Source organism: Rhinopithecus bieti, unplaced genomic scaffold (assembly GCF_001698545.2).
Source record: "Rhinopithecus bieti isolate Rb0 unplaced genomic scaffold, ASM169854v2 scaffold_18548, whole genome shotgun sequence".
NCBI lineage: Eukaryota > Metazoa > Chordata > Mammalia > Primates > Cercopithecidae > Rhinopithecus > Rhinopithecus bieti.
This window is the reverse complement of record NW_016809526.1, coordinates 2870156-2885481: the sequence shown is the minus strand read 5'-3', so window position 1 is coordinate 2885481 and position 15326 is coordinate 2870156. Positions and strand designations below refer to the sequence as shown.

Below are 15326 nucleotides of genomic sequence, written 5' to 3'. Positions count from 1 at the left end.
TTAAAATGTAAGAAATTATTTCCTAGCAAAGAAAGTTAATTATGTGTTCCATGGCAATCTGTCAGGACCTGGGAGCCTCTTCTTCCGCCCTGACAGGGTCTCCGCAGAAGATTTGTTGCCGTCATGTCGGCTGCGATTGCAGCTCTGGCCGCTTCCTACGGTTCGGGTTCAGGGTCCGAATCGGACTCGGACAGTGAGAGCAGTCGGTGTCCGCTGCCAGCCGCCGACTCCCTCATGCACTTGACTAAATCGCCTTCAGCCAAGCCGTCTCTAGCAGTGGCAGTGGACTCGGCTCCGGAGGTGGCAGTTAAGGTAAGCACCTTTACTACTGATGCGGTGTGGGAATTGTTGGCTTCAGCTCCAAAACTGCCGGCCGCTTGTTAGGTCCCGGGTTACCTCATTGCTCAGAGATAAGTTGCTAACGTTTGAATTTCTTCTCCTTCCCACATGCATCCTCGGGAGAAGCAGAATTGGAAGTTCGGAATAGCCCTCCGATGCTCTCTGCCCTTACCTCCCGCCATCAGAAAGCAAGTGGAAAGAGGGGGTGAAATTTGAATTTGTGGATTAGGGACATAGCCTGTAAAGTGCAGATGTTATCTCGGACCATCAATAAAATTAGATCAGGACTTCCCAAACTACAGTATTGTACCTTCACTTGAAGTGAGCAGTGGCCTCCATTTGTTTTATTTTTGAAAAACTAGATTCTAATCCTGGCACCACCACTTAATGTGAACTTGGGCAAGTTATGCAGCCTCCTCTCTTTCCTCACCTGTACAAGTGGAGATCATTTTCAAAACACCTGTCTACATGAGAAGATGAGTGTGAAAATTGAGTGAAATTACACAAATAAAGCATATAGCACAGAGCCTGGTAACTAGTGAGAGTGCAGTAAATGTTTTATGATTATGTATGTTAATACAGTGAGAAAGAGGCCTTGGATTTGAGAAATAGCTGCATGATCTCAATGGAGGAAGCTGATTCAGGCAAGACTTTCCAGGCAAAGGTGACAGGCAAGCCTGAGAAGGCAAAGAGCTTACTGTGTTTGAAGAACTGAGGAAAAGCTGATGTGTCTAGAGCCTGATGAGAGCATCTACAGATTGATAGTGTAGGCCCAGTAGAGCCCGAGGTAGGTGATCAGCTCAAGATGTGAAGATGGGAGGCGGTGTCCAAAAATTCCTTTGTATCATGTCCCCAAGTCTAGTTTAATGACTTAAGAAGTGTGTTACAGATTTTTAACAAGCTGTCTGTGAATTTTACTTTTTAAAAATGGACATCTGGCATGAAAGAATGCTTAGAATCCTCCTAACTTCCTATCAAAACAAAACTTTCCAAACTTATGCCCCTCCGGTAACCTCCTGAGTCTTCTCCTTTCACAGCTCAGCTTTTTGGAGCTCTCTTTTTGTCTTCATCTCATTTTCTCCTCAACCCAATGCAGTCTGGCCCTACCCTCTTGGGAAACTGTCTGTGAGTGATGTCCCAGGCCTTGCAGTTGTCAAATTCAGCCATCTGACTTAAATGTCTGCATCAAATGACACTGTTCATTAGTTCCTCTTTCTTGAAACTTTCTCTCTGTTTCGCTGCCATGGGGCTCCACTCAGCATTCTGTTCCAATTATTTTACTCTCCCTTTTCAATACTGGTGTTTCCCAGGACTCTGCTCTTAGTCCTCTTTGCATTCTACATATTCTCCCATACCTTCAACGTCAGACTGTGCTGCTTCTAGCTCAAGGTGAACACCGTGAAATGGTTAGCACAGGCTCTGGAATTAAGACTGTAATTCAAATCCTGCCTCCAGCACTTACCCACCTGGGGACCTTGGATAAGTTGCTAAAATGCTCTGTGCCTAATTTTTGCTGATCTGTAAAGTAGGAATAACAGTAGTACCTATCTAACAGAATTACAAGAATTGCCATAAAAGATGTAGAGCCCTTTTAACAGTGCCACATGCTTGCTATCCTTTTATTTCCAGTTCTATCCTCCTTGCTAGCTTACAACCTTGAGAGGTATATAAAAATCTCCCACTGTAATCGTACATTTGTCTCTTGCAGGTTGGCACTCAGCCACCTCCAGTTCAGTGTGTTGAAAAATTATTTTCTTTCCCTCAAAATCCACTTCTGTTTTCCCCATTTTGATCTATGATCCCACGATCCACCCACTAGTTCAAGCCAAGAACAAAGGAGGTATCCTTTTCCTTCTTCCTCAGCCCCTGAAGCTAGTCATTCAATTGATTCTAACATTTCTGTTTCATTAATTTATCTCACATCAACTCCTTCCTCACTATTTTCACTGGTGCAGGCTTCATATCTTCCTTATTTCTCCCAGGAGTTATTCTTTTCTTTCTCTTTCAGCCTCTTCTTTTGAGTAGTGGGTCCTGCCCACTTTAACTCAATGATACTCATCAAATCTCTCTCTTCTGCTGCCACTGCTTAGTTCAGAGTCTCATCATTTCTCTTCAGACAGTTGTAGCTTTCTAACTGATATTTCTGCTTCTTCCTTTCTTGTCTCCCAGTGTTATACCCCATTCTTTTCTTCACAGGGCACCTAGAATGATCTTTGTAAATTCCACTTGCGTCCTATCACTTCCCTGCCCAAAGACACCATGTTGTCCAATGAGTAATTTCTAAGTTTTTTTGGTAACATGTGAGGGCTGCTATTCTCCCATGCTGAACTCTTTACAAAGCCCTGAAAGCCAATTTTTCTTTCTTCCTCTGAAGATAGTGCCCACGCTAGTTTTTCTGCCTGGAAATCCCTTTCCTAGTGCCTCCTTCCCCCATTCCAAACACTATGGTCCTTCAGTCTCACTGCGCATTTGCTCCTATTCTACCTTAGCCCCTTTATCATATCTTAACTATAACACTTAGCACATTGCCATGACTTGTTCATCTTTTTCTTTGCCCTGGACTGTGAGACCCTGGGGTCCAGAGACGGATCCATTCATTTGTGTCTCGGGTGCCTAGTACACAAGATTAGGGAAGTATATTTGGTAAGAGAATAGAATGAAAAAGAAAGTCTTGTAAAAGTATGCACATTAAGAATCAGAATTTTAGAGCTGGACAGGCAGTGGCAGGGTTGGAGGTGTCTGTGTAGAACTCACTTAGTTCAATCACGAATAAATAAGGAAACCCCAGAGGAAAGGTTGCATAAGGTACCAGAGGTCCATTAGAAGTAGAGCTGGGGCTAGTCCACCCAGTGGTCTGGGTTCTATGAGAGAGTAGAGGGCATTGCTCATTGTTAGTTTATGAACCAACACTTGTTTATATAAAGGGAAAACAAACTTATGCATAGTAAATACAATGATTGCAAATTATTGGAAAATTGGAAAATGACCAAGGGAGAGGTGAAGCTTGCAAATATATTCATCTGTAGTTGACTAATTATATTATGATTAATAGCAAGCATTTTGGCAGAGAATACATTTATGCAGCATTTTTAATCCCATGTTTTTTCTGAGCTCTTTCCTGCAGTTGAGTATCTTTTCATATATGTTATTGGTGATTTAATTTTTTTTTCTTTTGAAAGCAACTATTGGGTTGTCATTTCCTTTTGATTTTTAGGAGATCTTTACATATTTTGGATACTATCCTTTGTCAATTGTGTGTGTTGCAAAATTTTTTTCTTTTTGCGACTTGTCTTCTCACTTTTCCCTGTTGTTTACGAACAATTATTTATATAATTATTTATATAGTCTGCGCTTATCAAATTATTCCTTTATGTATTGTGGTTCCTGTTGCTTGTTTGAGAAATCCTTAACTCATAGTCATGAAAATATTCTCTTGTATTATCTCTCGAAAACTTTTCACATTTAAGTCATTAATCCATATGAAATTAATTTTTGTCTATAGTGTGAACATTCTTAATAATATGGCTTGACAGGTGATTGGGCAGTTCCCTTGCCCTTTTTTGTTGCTCAAGAATGTTTTGGCTGGCTCTTCTGGGCCCTGTAATTCTATATGCAGTTTAGAATTAACTTGGAAAGTTCTACTAATACCCAATTGGGATTTTGTTTGGGAGTACATTGAGTCATAGGTCAACTTGGAGATAATGTTATATCCGTTCATTTGTTTAGGCCTTTTTTTAGTTTTTTTTTTTTCCTTCCAAAGTTTGTAATTGTCTCCATATCAAAATCTTGTACAGTTTTATTAGAGCTATTTCTAGGTGCATCTTATTTTTATGTTATTGTATTTTTCATTTGTTTAACTTTCTAACTGATCTTACTACTTACATAGCCATATCAGCTGCAAATATGACAGTATTTTTTCTTTCTTTTAATCATTATTTCTTTTATTTATTTTTCTTGCCTTGCCATGCTGACTACCACCTCCAGGAAGATCTAAAATAAAAATAAAAAGGATGTACCAGGCAAATTTTAACCAAGAGAAAGCTAGCACTGTTTGTGTTAACATCAATAAAAATAGACTTTAAAGCAAAAAGCATTACTGGAAACAAAAGAGTCACTTCATCATGATGGAAGGTTCAGTTCACAGAGAGATATAAAACAATGTAAGCTCAAAATATTTAAGCAAAAATTGACAACTACAAAGAGAAATGGACAAATATACAATTACAGTAGGAGATTTTTATATACCTCAATAATTGATAGAACAAGCAAAAAATATCAATAATGATATAGAATATGTGAAAAAATTAGTAAACTGCATCTAAAGGTCTTAGGGAACATGGCACTCAGCAACACAGAATGTTGTTTTCAGGCACTGAAAACGTTTTGAAACATTGAAACATAATGAAACATTTTTTAAATGACCATGTGCTAGACCAGGGATTGGCAAACTTCAGTAAAGGGCCAGACAGTAAATATTTCAGGCTGTGCTGGCCTGGTGTAGTTTCTGTCACTTCTTTCTTTCTCTCTTTCGCCCTTTCTTTTTCTTCATCTTTTTTTCTTAAGCCTTTAAAAATGCAAATACCATCCTTAGCTTGTTGGTACAAAAAAGCAGACTGTGGAGTGGATTTGGCCCACAGACTGTAGTTAGCCACCCCTGAACCGGAGCATAAAATAAGTCTCAACAGATTTAAAATCTTATTACCGCATTCTTTGACCGCAGTGCATCTAAGCTAGAAACTAACCACAAAAAGATAGCTATAAAATTTCCATATTTGAAAATTGTGACATTGCACTTCCAAGCAACTATACAACGGAACATGTGAGATGCAGCCATGGTAATTTTTTAAAAAGTATAGTCATAAACACATATCACAGAAAAAAGGAAAGGCAGAAAGTTAGTATGCTAGGCATCCTTTCTTTTGGATTTTTTAAATCATTACATTCTGTCCCTGTACTTGTTTTAAGTCATGTAGGCAGTTTCCGTTCTTTAAGTGGTTACCCCTAGAAAGCATAGCACATTTGATCAGTACTTTTACCTTCTACTGAACAATGCGAGAACCTTAGAACACTTGAATTTTATTCACATCCCCTGTACTCCTACTTTAGCTATTGTTGTCTGGTATATATGCATGCACTTACATATACACATACACCCTCCACAAGATGATGGTGAATGATGATGATTCTTGCATCTCATATGCAAGGTATCACTTTCTGCCTGTAGCACATTCTTTAGAATGTCCTTTAGTAAGGATTTAGTGGCAAATGCTTTCAGTTTTAGTTTGTCTTTTAAAATGTTGTGGCTGGGCGAGGCGGGCGTATCGCCTGAGCCCAGGAGTTCCAGACCAGCCTGGGCAACATGGAGAGACCCTGTCTCTAGAAAAAATACAAAAATTAGCTGGGCATGGTGGCGTGCACTTCCCAGCTACTTGGGAGGCTAAGGTAGGGAGATAGCTGGAGCCAAGGAGGCAGAGGATGCAGTGAGCCAGAATTACGCCACTGTACTCCAGCCTGGGAGATGGAGTGAGACCCTGTCTCATAAATAAATAAATACATAAATAAAATGCTTTCATTTAACTGTATTTCTCAAAGGATATTTTCACTGGGTTGTTTCCTTAGCTGGCAATTTTCTCTCAGCACTTTTAAGATATTCTACTGTCTTCTGATTTTCATTGTTACTGATAAATCAGCTGTTGATGTAGCTGTTTCTCTTTGGAAGTGATATTCTTTTTTCTTTTGACACCTTTTAAGACACCCCCCCCCCCCAATTTTTTTGAGATACGGTTTCATTCTTTAGTTTTATTATAGGATACATGTGTATGGATTTCTTTTTATTTTTTCTGTTCAGAATTTGTTGGATTTCTTTAATTGTGGATCAATTGGTTTGAAATGTGGACCTTTGGACATTTCTTAGCAGTTGTCAGTTCTTACCACTTCACATATTACTTTAGTCCCATTCTCTCTTCTCTTCTGGAACTCCAATTATGCATATTTGTGTTCTCCGGTATATGTATGACAGTGAGTATTTTCTAGATAAAAATTTTTGAATGCAAGAGTGTAAGGTTTTGCACTTTAGAATTCGTGCAGTGGACCCTGTTGGATTGCAAGGGTTGCTTGTTAAGTGACTTTAAGGTTAGAAAAACAAAAGCAGATCTGGCTTTCTCTCATTTCAACTAGTGACTGTGTTACTTCCCCCCAGTGTATTCTTTGCCTTAGCATAGCCAACTAAAGTAAAATAAAAATTCTGCCTCTAATTTTGAGGCATATTTTTCAGTGTTTTCATGGGTGGTGTTTCTTGAGCTTCAAATGGACCACCTTTTCCTCTGCAATCTGTTAAGGGCCAAACTCGGAGGATATCTTTATCTGAATTTCTCTTCTTTTATATCATTCACCTAAATTCTTCTATTAGGAAGTTTAGTCATTTCTATTTCCTGGGATGAAAAAAAAACTGTGCCATAAATTGATAAGTAATTTATAATAATAATATTTGTGATCCGCTTTATAGTTTACATGGTGTTTTTATGCCTCTTTTCTTATTTGGACACAGGAAGAAATGTGGAAAAGACTAAAAAGTGAATATTACCTAGTTTTATTCTCAAATTACTTTGAATCAACAAAAGATAAACTATTTAAACTTATTTGGCCCACAGGGTGCCCTTCACTTCCTGCATTTTAATTTTTATGGATAATTGAAACTGAATAGAAATTATTTGTTATTTTGTGGTAATTCCAATTGCATGCCTAATTGGTACTGAACTCCTATGGGTGTTAAAACAAGGTTGTGGTATTGTCCAAGTTTTCTAATTAAATTTTTGTAAAATAACAGCCCTTCATTTTCTTGAGGGTTGTTCAGTTTGTTCTATAATTTTAGCAGGAGTCAGAGACTGGGACTTATAATTTTTATTGGTTGCCGGTGTTGCTTATATAAACAGTAATTTCTTACATTGTACTTTGCATTTAAAAATTGATGTGTCATGATACTTTTCAAAATAATTTCAATTTAGAATATTTTAAATACCCTTAATTGGAAAGATCTCGTATCCCATATTATAAAGTGGTTCTAGCAACTGTACACTATAAAATCCTTTGTAAAGATATGAATGTGGCTAAGCCTCATGTTATTTTAAGCAGTTTGTTACTAGGAGTTGAATATTAAGAGGGAAAAGCATTTAATTTGGCTTTTATGCAGTTTAAGCAATTTGTATGTAACCTGCTAACTTTATAGTACTGAGTTTGCTATTGGGCCATATGCAAGATAGTATCTTTCATCAGTGAAGATTCTAGTGTTCATTCTGGGGTGATATAGATAATATTTGTCATCTTTTCAGTGGCCTAGCATTTGAAACCCCTTTCTTAAGGGTTTTAATGTGAAGAACATCCCTGTTCATCACCCATCTTCAGAAGCTGAAAACCCAGATTATTCTCATTCAGCTCTCTTTCAGCTAAGGCTCAGGACTGTTGGGTGGGTGTATCTGATGGGCTCAGCCAAACAGATGCACCAACCTAAGCTTTCTAATATGAAATTTATCTGCAAAGAAGCCAGGAAAGAGGACTTAAATTGCCAATGGTGGTCAACGTTTTCTAGTTTCTCAGGCCAGTAGTTTCAATAGCAGCATCCAGTGGTAGCCGTAGCAGTTTAGTAGTAGTGTTCAGTCATTATCCTCACTGGATGGGTTCTGTGATGATTAATTTTGATGGGTTCTGTGATGATTAATTTTGAATTGTGATTTCATCTATTAAATGTATACTGACCCTTTATTTCTGCCTACTTGTCAAAGCTTATTCTCCACACTTCCTGGTAATTCTAAGAGAAACTCATAAGGATTTTATAATGCTGAATCAGCCTGCTGCTTGCAACCAAGAACCCTGACTGATACACCTAGTTACTCTGCCAGTGATTGTTTAATTTGTCACTAATTAGGTCTCTTTAACATTGTTCATTGTGGTTACTTTGAGCTCTTCCCCTTCCCTTTTATTCTATTAGTAGCTCGGGTTAAGTGACTTAATCCTACTAACACTTACCCTCATAGATTATATGAAATAGGGTGTCTACTCTGGTGCTGGCACATTAGTGTTGTTAAATTCTTTTTCTTCATATTATTTAGCCTCTTCTAGAGAGCTTTATCATTTATTTAGGTATTATATAGTCTATTGTCTGTTGCCTCCACTACAATATAAACTCCACAAAGGCAGGTATCTTTGTCTATTTCTGTGGGCCCAGGACAGTGCCTGGCACATAGTAGGCACACAATCAATATTTGTTAAATGAATAAATGAATCTGGAGCTCCATGCTTGCTTTATAAAGATGCCTGTGTCCTGACTACACCAAGAAAATAAAGAGATCAATTATGATTCCCAACATCTCCAAACATCTGTCATCTATCACCCATTCTTACCTTTGTCATCTCCATTTCATCCCAAAGAGAGCGCTCCTCTTTTCAGAGGCTAATCTTTCAACTATGTCCTGAATTTTATTCCCTACTACCTCTTCCAGGACAACTGTACCTTTATCTGGTCCTTTTTGTCATGTATCTCTCCCTGCCGTCACCTGCCTTCTAGCCTACGATTGACCACATCTTTGACTTAGTCTCTTCTTAAGGAAGAAGAAAAACTTGACCCTGAAAATCCTTCAACCTGATACCCCATCTGTTCTGTTTTTTATCACCAAATATTTTCAGTACAGATTTATACGGTGTTTTTCTAGATCCTCATTTACACCTCTGCCTCTTGCAGATGGCTTTCCTTAGTCCTTACTAACAAAGTCACTCTCGCAAAGGTTTTTTGTGACATAATTGTCAAATCTAGTGATTGTCGGTCAGCCTTATCCTACTTAATTTTTCTATGGATTTGGCTTTTCTTTCTTCAATTTAATTTAACAAATATTTATTGAATATGTGCTGAATGCCCTGTGTTCTACTGAGCAGTGAGGATATATGATGTACGTAAAAGCCATGTGCAACAAATAATATATCACAAGTACTATCAAATAGAGTACAGCATTTTTTTAGTACCGCAAACAAACAAACAAACAAACAAAACAACAGTTTTCCTGAGGCAGGAGGAGGGAAGGTATCAGGAAAAATAAGAAGGCGACATAAAATAATAAAGGCATTGCCTAAGATGTAAGGCGGTAACGTTGCCTGCAGCACAGAAAGCGTCAAAGTGCTTGCTATTTTTAAAAATCAGCAATTAGTCTAATATGGCAAAAGTGAGGGTGTATTAAAGCAGATAAGGAAGTATTACAATAGGCCAGGCCAGATATAATGAAGCCCTAACTAGGCCAGTATAGCTGGGATGCAAAAAGGGGAGGGTAAATGTTAGATTGCTGGAGAAGTATTCACAGGTAGAATCAGCAAGACTCTGCCTGATTTATTAGTGAAGATGGAGTCATGGGGGAATGGTAAGTTCTGTTTTGGACATAGCATAGTGTTTGATGCTGTGGGACATTCATATAATGAAATTTAGTAGGCAGTTGGATATGTGAATCCAAAGTTAGGTGTGTGATTAATGCTGCAGATAAAAATTGGGGGTGGTAATTGAAGTCATGAAAAGGATAGGATAAGATAGGGTAAAGATATGGGCAGTTTAGAGAGGAGAGAGGCTCAAGAGACCTGATAGGCTCTGAATCTTTAAGAAGCAGAGAAACTAAGTTGCCTGTTTTGATACAGGGGCCATGGTAAAGTGTTTTTAAGAGTGGTCAAATTTTGGAACAGTGAATGTAAGTTTATGGTATTTTTCTTGTCGGTTTTTTAGTCTTTGGTCATCAGCTGGTCTAACTCTACCAGATCTTCACTTGTCTGTGGCATTGCCGCTTCTCCAACATTAGTATCAACTTCATGAAATCCCATCTATTTTGCAGAATGTGTGATGTTACTTTGCATTGTCTTTGCATTGTGTTAGGGGATATATCCTACCATCAACAAGAGGCCAGCAGAATAAAGATGGTGATATGATAGGGATAGTTCAAGGGTTTGATTGTACATTTGTGTGTGCAAAATCCACCTTGTGTAGTTTACATTTTAGTGGAGAGAGCAAGATAATATATATGTCCATTGAGGATAAATATAATGGAGGAAAATAAAGTAAGGGGGAAACAGAAAAACTGAGCAGAGACTTAAAAGGAGAGATAACAATCGTGTGGATATCCACAGGAAAAACGTTTCATTCCAAAGGGAAATAACAATAAGTGTAGGGACCCCGAAGCAGAATTGTTCCTTGGCCTGTTCTAGGAATAGCAGATGAGCCAATGAGACTGGGGTGAAGTGAGCACAGGCATAGTGCTAGATGAAGACAGAAGTTAGTAGGGGCAGGGGGCTGACCATGGAGGGGAAATTCTCAACCAGTCATTTTATGACAGCAATAATACCGACTTTATTGAAATATAATTTGTAGATGATATATAACTTCTTTACAATTTTTAAAGTAGAACATGAGCGCAGTAATTAAAGGAAAGGTACTCATAATCAAATATGTTTTTAATATGTGAATGTTCAGACAGGACAACACAGGAAAACAAAATTGCCCTGTAAAACTACTCTAGGGAACCTGCCTACTTCCTGAGAACCAGTGGTAATGGACCTTGTCAGGCCTTTGTTAGGCTTTTACTCTGACTAGGGAGGCTACTGGGGGGTTTAGAGCATAGGAGTAGCATAACCTGACTAATATTTTGAAAGAATCATGTGGGAAGTGAGGGAATCCTGTGGGAAGTGAGGCTGTAGGTGGTCAGGGACAGAAAACAGGGAGACCAGGTAAGAAGCTACTCCAAAAACCCAGATACAAGATGTTAAGTTGAGCCACTTCAATAGAGGATGTCAGAAGTGGTTGAATTCTGGTTTTTTGTAGAAGGTACAAGATTTGATGATGGATTGGATATAAAGTGTAAAATAAAGAGGAATCAAGGAAAACTTCAGATTTTCGCCTGAGTAACTGTAAGGGTGGAATTGCGATTAACTAAGAGAAGCCTAGAAGGATTCATTGAGGGAGGGGAGGCCACGAGGTCTCTTTTGGATATATTAAGTTTGAGATGTCTTGGGAGAAGAGATGCCAAGTTGAAGGTTGGATATACAAGTCTCTAGAAATCAGGGGAGGTCCAGGCTAAAGATACCAATTTGAGAATTGTCATATTTGTAAGTGGTGGAGTTATGCAAAAGTTATACTACCAGTGATTCGTCAGTGGAGATGAGATTTTTATTTTCAGTAATCTGGGAAATGAATTTAAGATGTTTGAAATATTAACTGAGATCATAAGACTTTAGATTTAGAAGATTCAGGCCCTGTCACTTCCTTTTGTTTCCTGTCCAGTACCCAACCAAGTGCAATTTGGTTACATATCTAATACAGTTTGCTGAATACAAAAAGAAATACCTCTTTTGAATTTGGCAGTAGAGGTTTGGGTCTTTTGAGTTAATAACAAAGAAGAGTTGGAATGTCTTACACTAATTTAAGACTTTGAGTAATGTTAACTTATTTCGTTTTAAATTTAAAATTTTAAAGTTTTAATAAAGTCAGTATTTCAAAAGAAAATTTTTTTATATATTTTAACCTCTAACACTAACTGTATACATTAATTTTATTAATCTTGATTAGAATTATTAATCATATGATACATTGTAACCATAAAATAGCTGTTAAAGATGGCTAGTGTGACTTTAATGTGGCTTCTAAAATAAAATAGTCATTTATCAGATCTTTAATATTTATTTGGTATTCTTTTTAGGAAGATTTGGAGACTGGAGTTCACCTTGACCCTGCTGTCAAAGAAGTTCAGTATAATCCTACCTATGAGACCATGTTTGCTCCTGAGGTAAGAAAACATATTTAAGGTTCTGAGTTTCGCTAAAGAATTTAAATCATAGTAGATAATTAGGTATAGTAGTGAATTTTTAAAGGTTTTCTCACATAAGCATACTATTTAAGCTTTTAGAAAATACATCCTTCTATTCTCCACAAGTTTAGGTAGTGTGCTTTTGTGAGAATACTTTTAAAAATCCACTAGTTGCTTATCTGTCTACATACAAATGTCTGATAACATGGAACTATGTCTTTTGAAAAAGGAAATCTGATTCTTAAATATGAACTTAGTTGACATCTTCCTCTCAGTCTTGATGAAGGAGTATTATAATTAACCATAAAGGAAAATATTGGGGCTTACCAGCATCAATATGTAGTATATTATGAAACAGTTACAGATGCCCCTGAAATGTCATACTGACACACTGCCAGAAAGTAGTCACAGTGTTTGATGCCTGCTCTGAATAAAACAAAGTACTGGATTTTTTTTTTCCTCTCCCAATTAAAAAAAAACAGAAACAGCTAATATTGTTCATTTAAGAAAGTCTTTGAATATTATCCATTTAGGAAAGTTTATAGAAAAGATTAAATTTCTAGAATTTTAATTTTTTAAATCATTTAAATGAATTTTTTTAAAATGATAGAGACTAGACTATTTCTCAATTATGCCTCTAAAGTACTACTCAAGCTTAAGGAAAAATTGCATCTTGGTTGTAAATTCTTTTAAAAAGTTCCCTGAAAGGCCGGGCAACGGTGGCTCAAGCCTTGTAAATCTCAGCACTTTGGGGAAGGCCGAGACGGGTGTATACACGAGGTCAGGGAGATTAGAGACCATCCTGGCTAACACGGTGAAACCCCGTCTCTACTAAAAAATACAAAACCTAGCCGGGCGAGGTGGCGGGCGCTGTCAGTCCCAGCTACTCGGGGGCTGAGGCAGGAGCATGGCGTAAACCTGGGAGGCGGAGCTTGCAGTGAGCTGAGAGCGGCCCTGCAACTCCCACCTGGGCGACAGAGCGAGGACTCGGTCTCAAAAAAAAAAAAAAAAAAAAAAAAAAAAAGTTTCCCTGAAGAAGTAGTATTTGAATTGAGCAATTCAATCCAGGTCAAGAACATGAGATTTGGAGTTAAGCTGAATACTTATTAGCCCTGCGTAACCTTGGAAGTTCTTAGTTTTTTTCGTAGGTAAAATGAAGATAATTTTTATTTTATTGAGGTATAAAGATAAATCAGATAATGTATGATATAGTTAAAAAATCTCTCTGGCACAGAGTGGGCATTTAACAAATGGTAGTCATCATTGTTGTTTATATTAATTATTGGCATTGGTGACTAGGTAGGCTTTTATGAGGAGAGATTCCAAGAAGAGATCAGTGTGACCCAAATCATAAAAGATCTACAGAACAGGAATGCGCAAGTAGGAATGCGCAAGTCCTTACCAGAAGAAAGAATCGAGAGATAAGACTAGAATGATACTTTGTATAACATTGTACAAGGCTTTGGGGGCCAAGGTGAAGAGTTTTGATTTAGTCAATGATAAATAGATTTGTGAGGATCTTAAGTAGGGGAGTGGCATAATCAAAGCTGAATTTTTAAGGTTTATTTGGTATGAGTTTGCATTATGGAAAAGAATAGGGATATAGATTAGTGAAATAAAGCCACCATTTATTACTGTATGCCAGGTACCTACTGAAAGATTTACGTACCTCATCTCCTTTAGTCCTCACTACAACCCTACGAAGTAAGTACCTGTGTCCTTATTTTATAGCAAGGAAACCAAGTCTTAAGTTACACTGCCAGCAAGTGGCAAATTTAGAGATTTGAGTCCAGATCAGTCTTAATTATCTCTCTAAAACTGGAAGACCAGTTTGAAGGCCATTGTGGAGTTTGCAGGGTATACCCCTTTGCCTTTGACTTTGCTACTTCGGAACATTTACTCAATTGCTTATTTTATTTTATAAAATACTGTTTCTCTCTTCTGACCAAGGACTTTTCCTGAATAGTCTACCTGGTTATACAGATAATTTTTCTCACATAACGGATAGAACTTGTAGACATAGTAGCCATTGTTTTAGTCTAGTAATTTCTTCATTTCACTCAGTTCTTTTTAAATCTGCTTAGATAAAAATGTATTAATTAGCTTCTCTAAACCCATAAAATCCGTAAGTCTCAGGAAGAATTCCAGACTCTTTAAAATAGTATTACTTCAGAATAGAAAAAAATATAGAAGTTAAGAGGAAAAAAAACACCAGTTACTGTTAGAAATCATATAGCTCAGATCTTTTATTTTGTAGATGAGGAAACTGAGCCCAAAGGTCATAGAACCAGCACTAATGAAATTTTCTCGTACTAATATTTTTGTGTCTTATAAGATGAACATATTCCACCAATGAAATTGAATCGTGGGGATCTTCTCTTAATTTGCAGGAAATAATTAAGTTAACAGACTCTTCTCACCTTAAAATTTGTTTATAAATCTTTTGAACAATAATGACTACAATAAATATGAATGAAAAATGTACAACAATCTAGTATACTACTATCTGTTCTGTAATTTGGGTTATTTTTCTGTATGTGAACTTACAACTATGATTTTATATAGCCCATTTTTAGTAGTATAAATTGTCTTAATTCCTGCAATGTTATAATATGCTGCTAAAATTCTGACTCACCAATAATCTACCTACTGAAGATTTTTGAGATCCACATCCTTATAGTATCAGATCTCTGAGAGTTATCAACCAGCATCTTTACAAATTAAGAGTGCTTTTCTCCTAACCCTGTAAGTAAACCACTACTTCATTTAGTTGACAGATGTTTAAGGATAGTTACCTCCCTCAGGAACATCATACATACTTTGGGGGTAGTGATTTGAATTAGTACTTACATACTTTTTAATTAATTAATTTTTTAGTTAACAAAATTGTATATATTTACAATGTACAATGTGTTTTAAATATGTACACATTGTAGAATGGCTAAATTAAGCTAATTAACATACGCATTTCTTCATGTACTGATCATTTTTTGTGGTGAGAACACTTAAAATCTACTCTTAGTGGTTTTCAAGAATATGTTGTTATTAACTGTAGTCGCCATGTTGTACAATAGATCTCTTGAACTTATTCCTCCTATCTAACTGAAATTGTATATCCTTTGACCAACATCATCCAAAACCCCTCAATCCCATTCCATCCCC

The 15326-nt window shown here is 37.1% G+C and overlaps 1 protein-coding gene across 2 annotated transcripts in view; it reads left to right on the top strand.

The window, feature by feature from the left end:
* CDC40 (cell division cycle 40) overlaps positions 1 to 15326 on the top strand; it is a 52717-nt gene that overhangs the window by 265 nt on the left and 37126 nt on the right. The window contains exons 2-3 of one of the 2 annotated variants that reach the window (XM_017889637.1): positions 66 to 312; positions 12057 to 12143. In XM_017889637.1, the coding sequence (XP_017745126.1) occupies positions 124 to 312; positions 12057 to 12143 (276 nt within the window). In that variant the 5' untranslated portion in view covers positions 66 to 123. The remainder of the gene's footprint in view (positions 1 to 65; positions 313 to 12056; positions 12144 to 15326) is intronic. The other variant, XM_017889638.1, reaches the window with a different exon arrangement.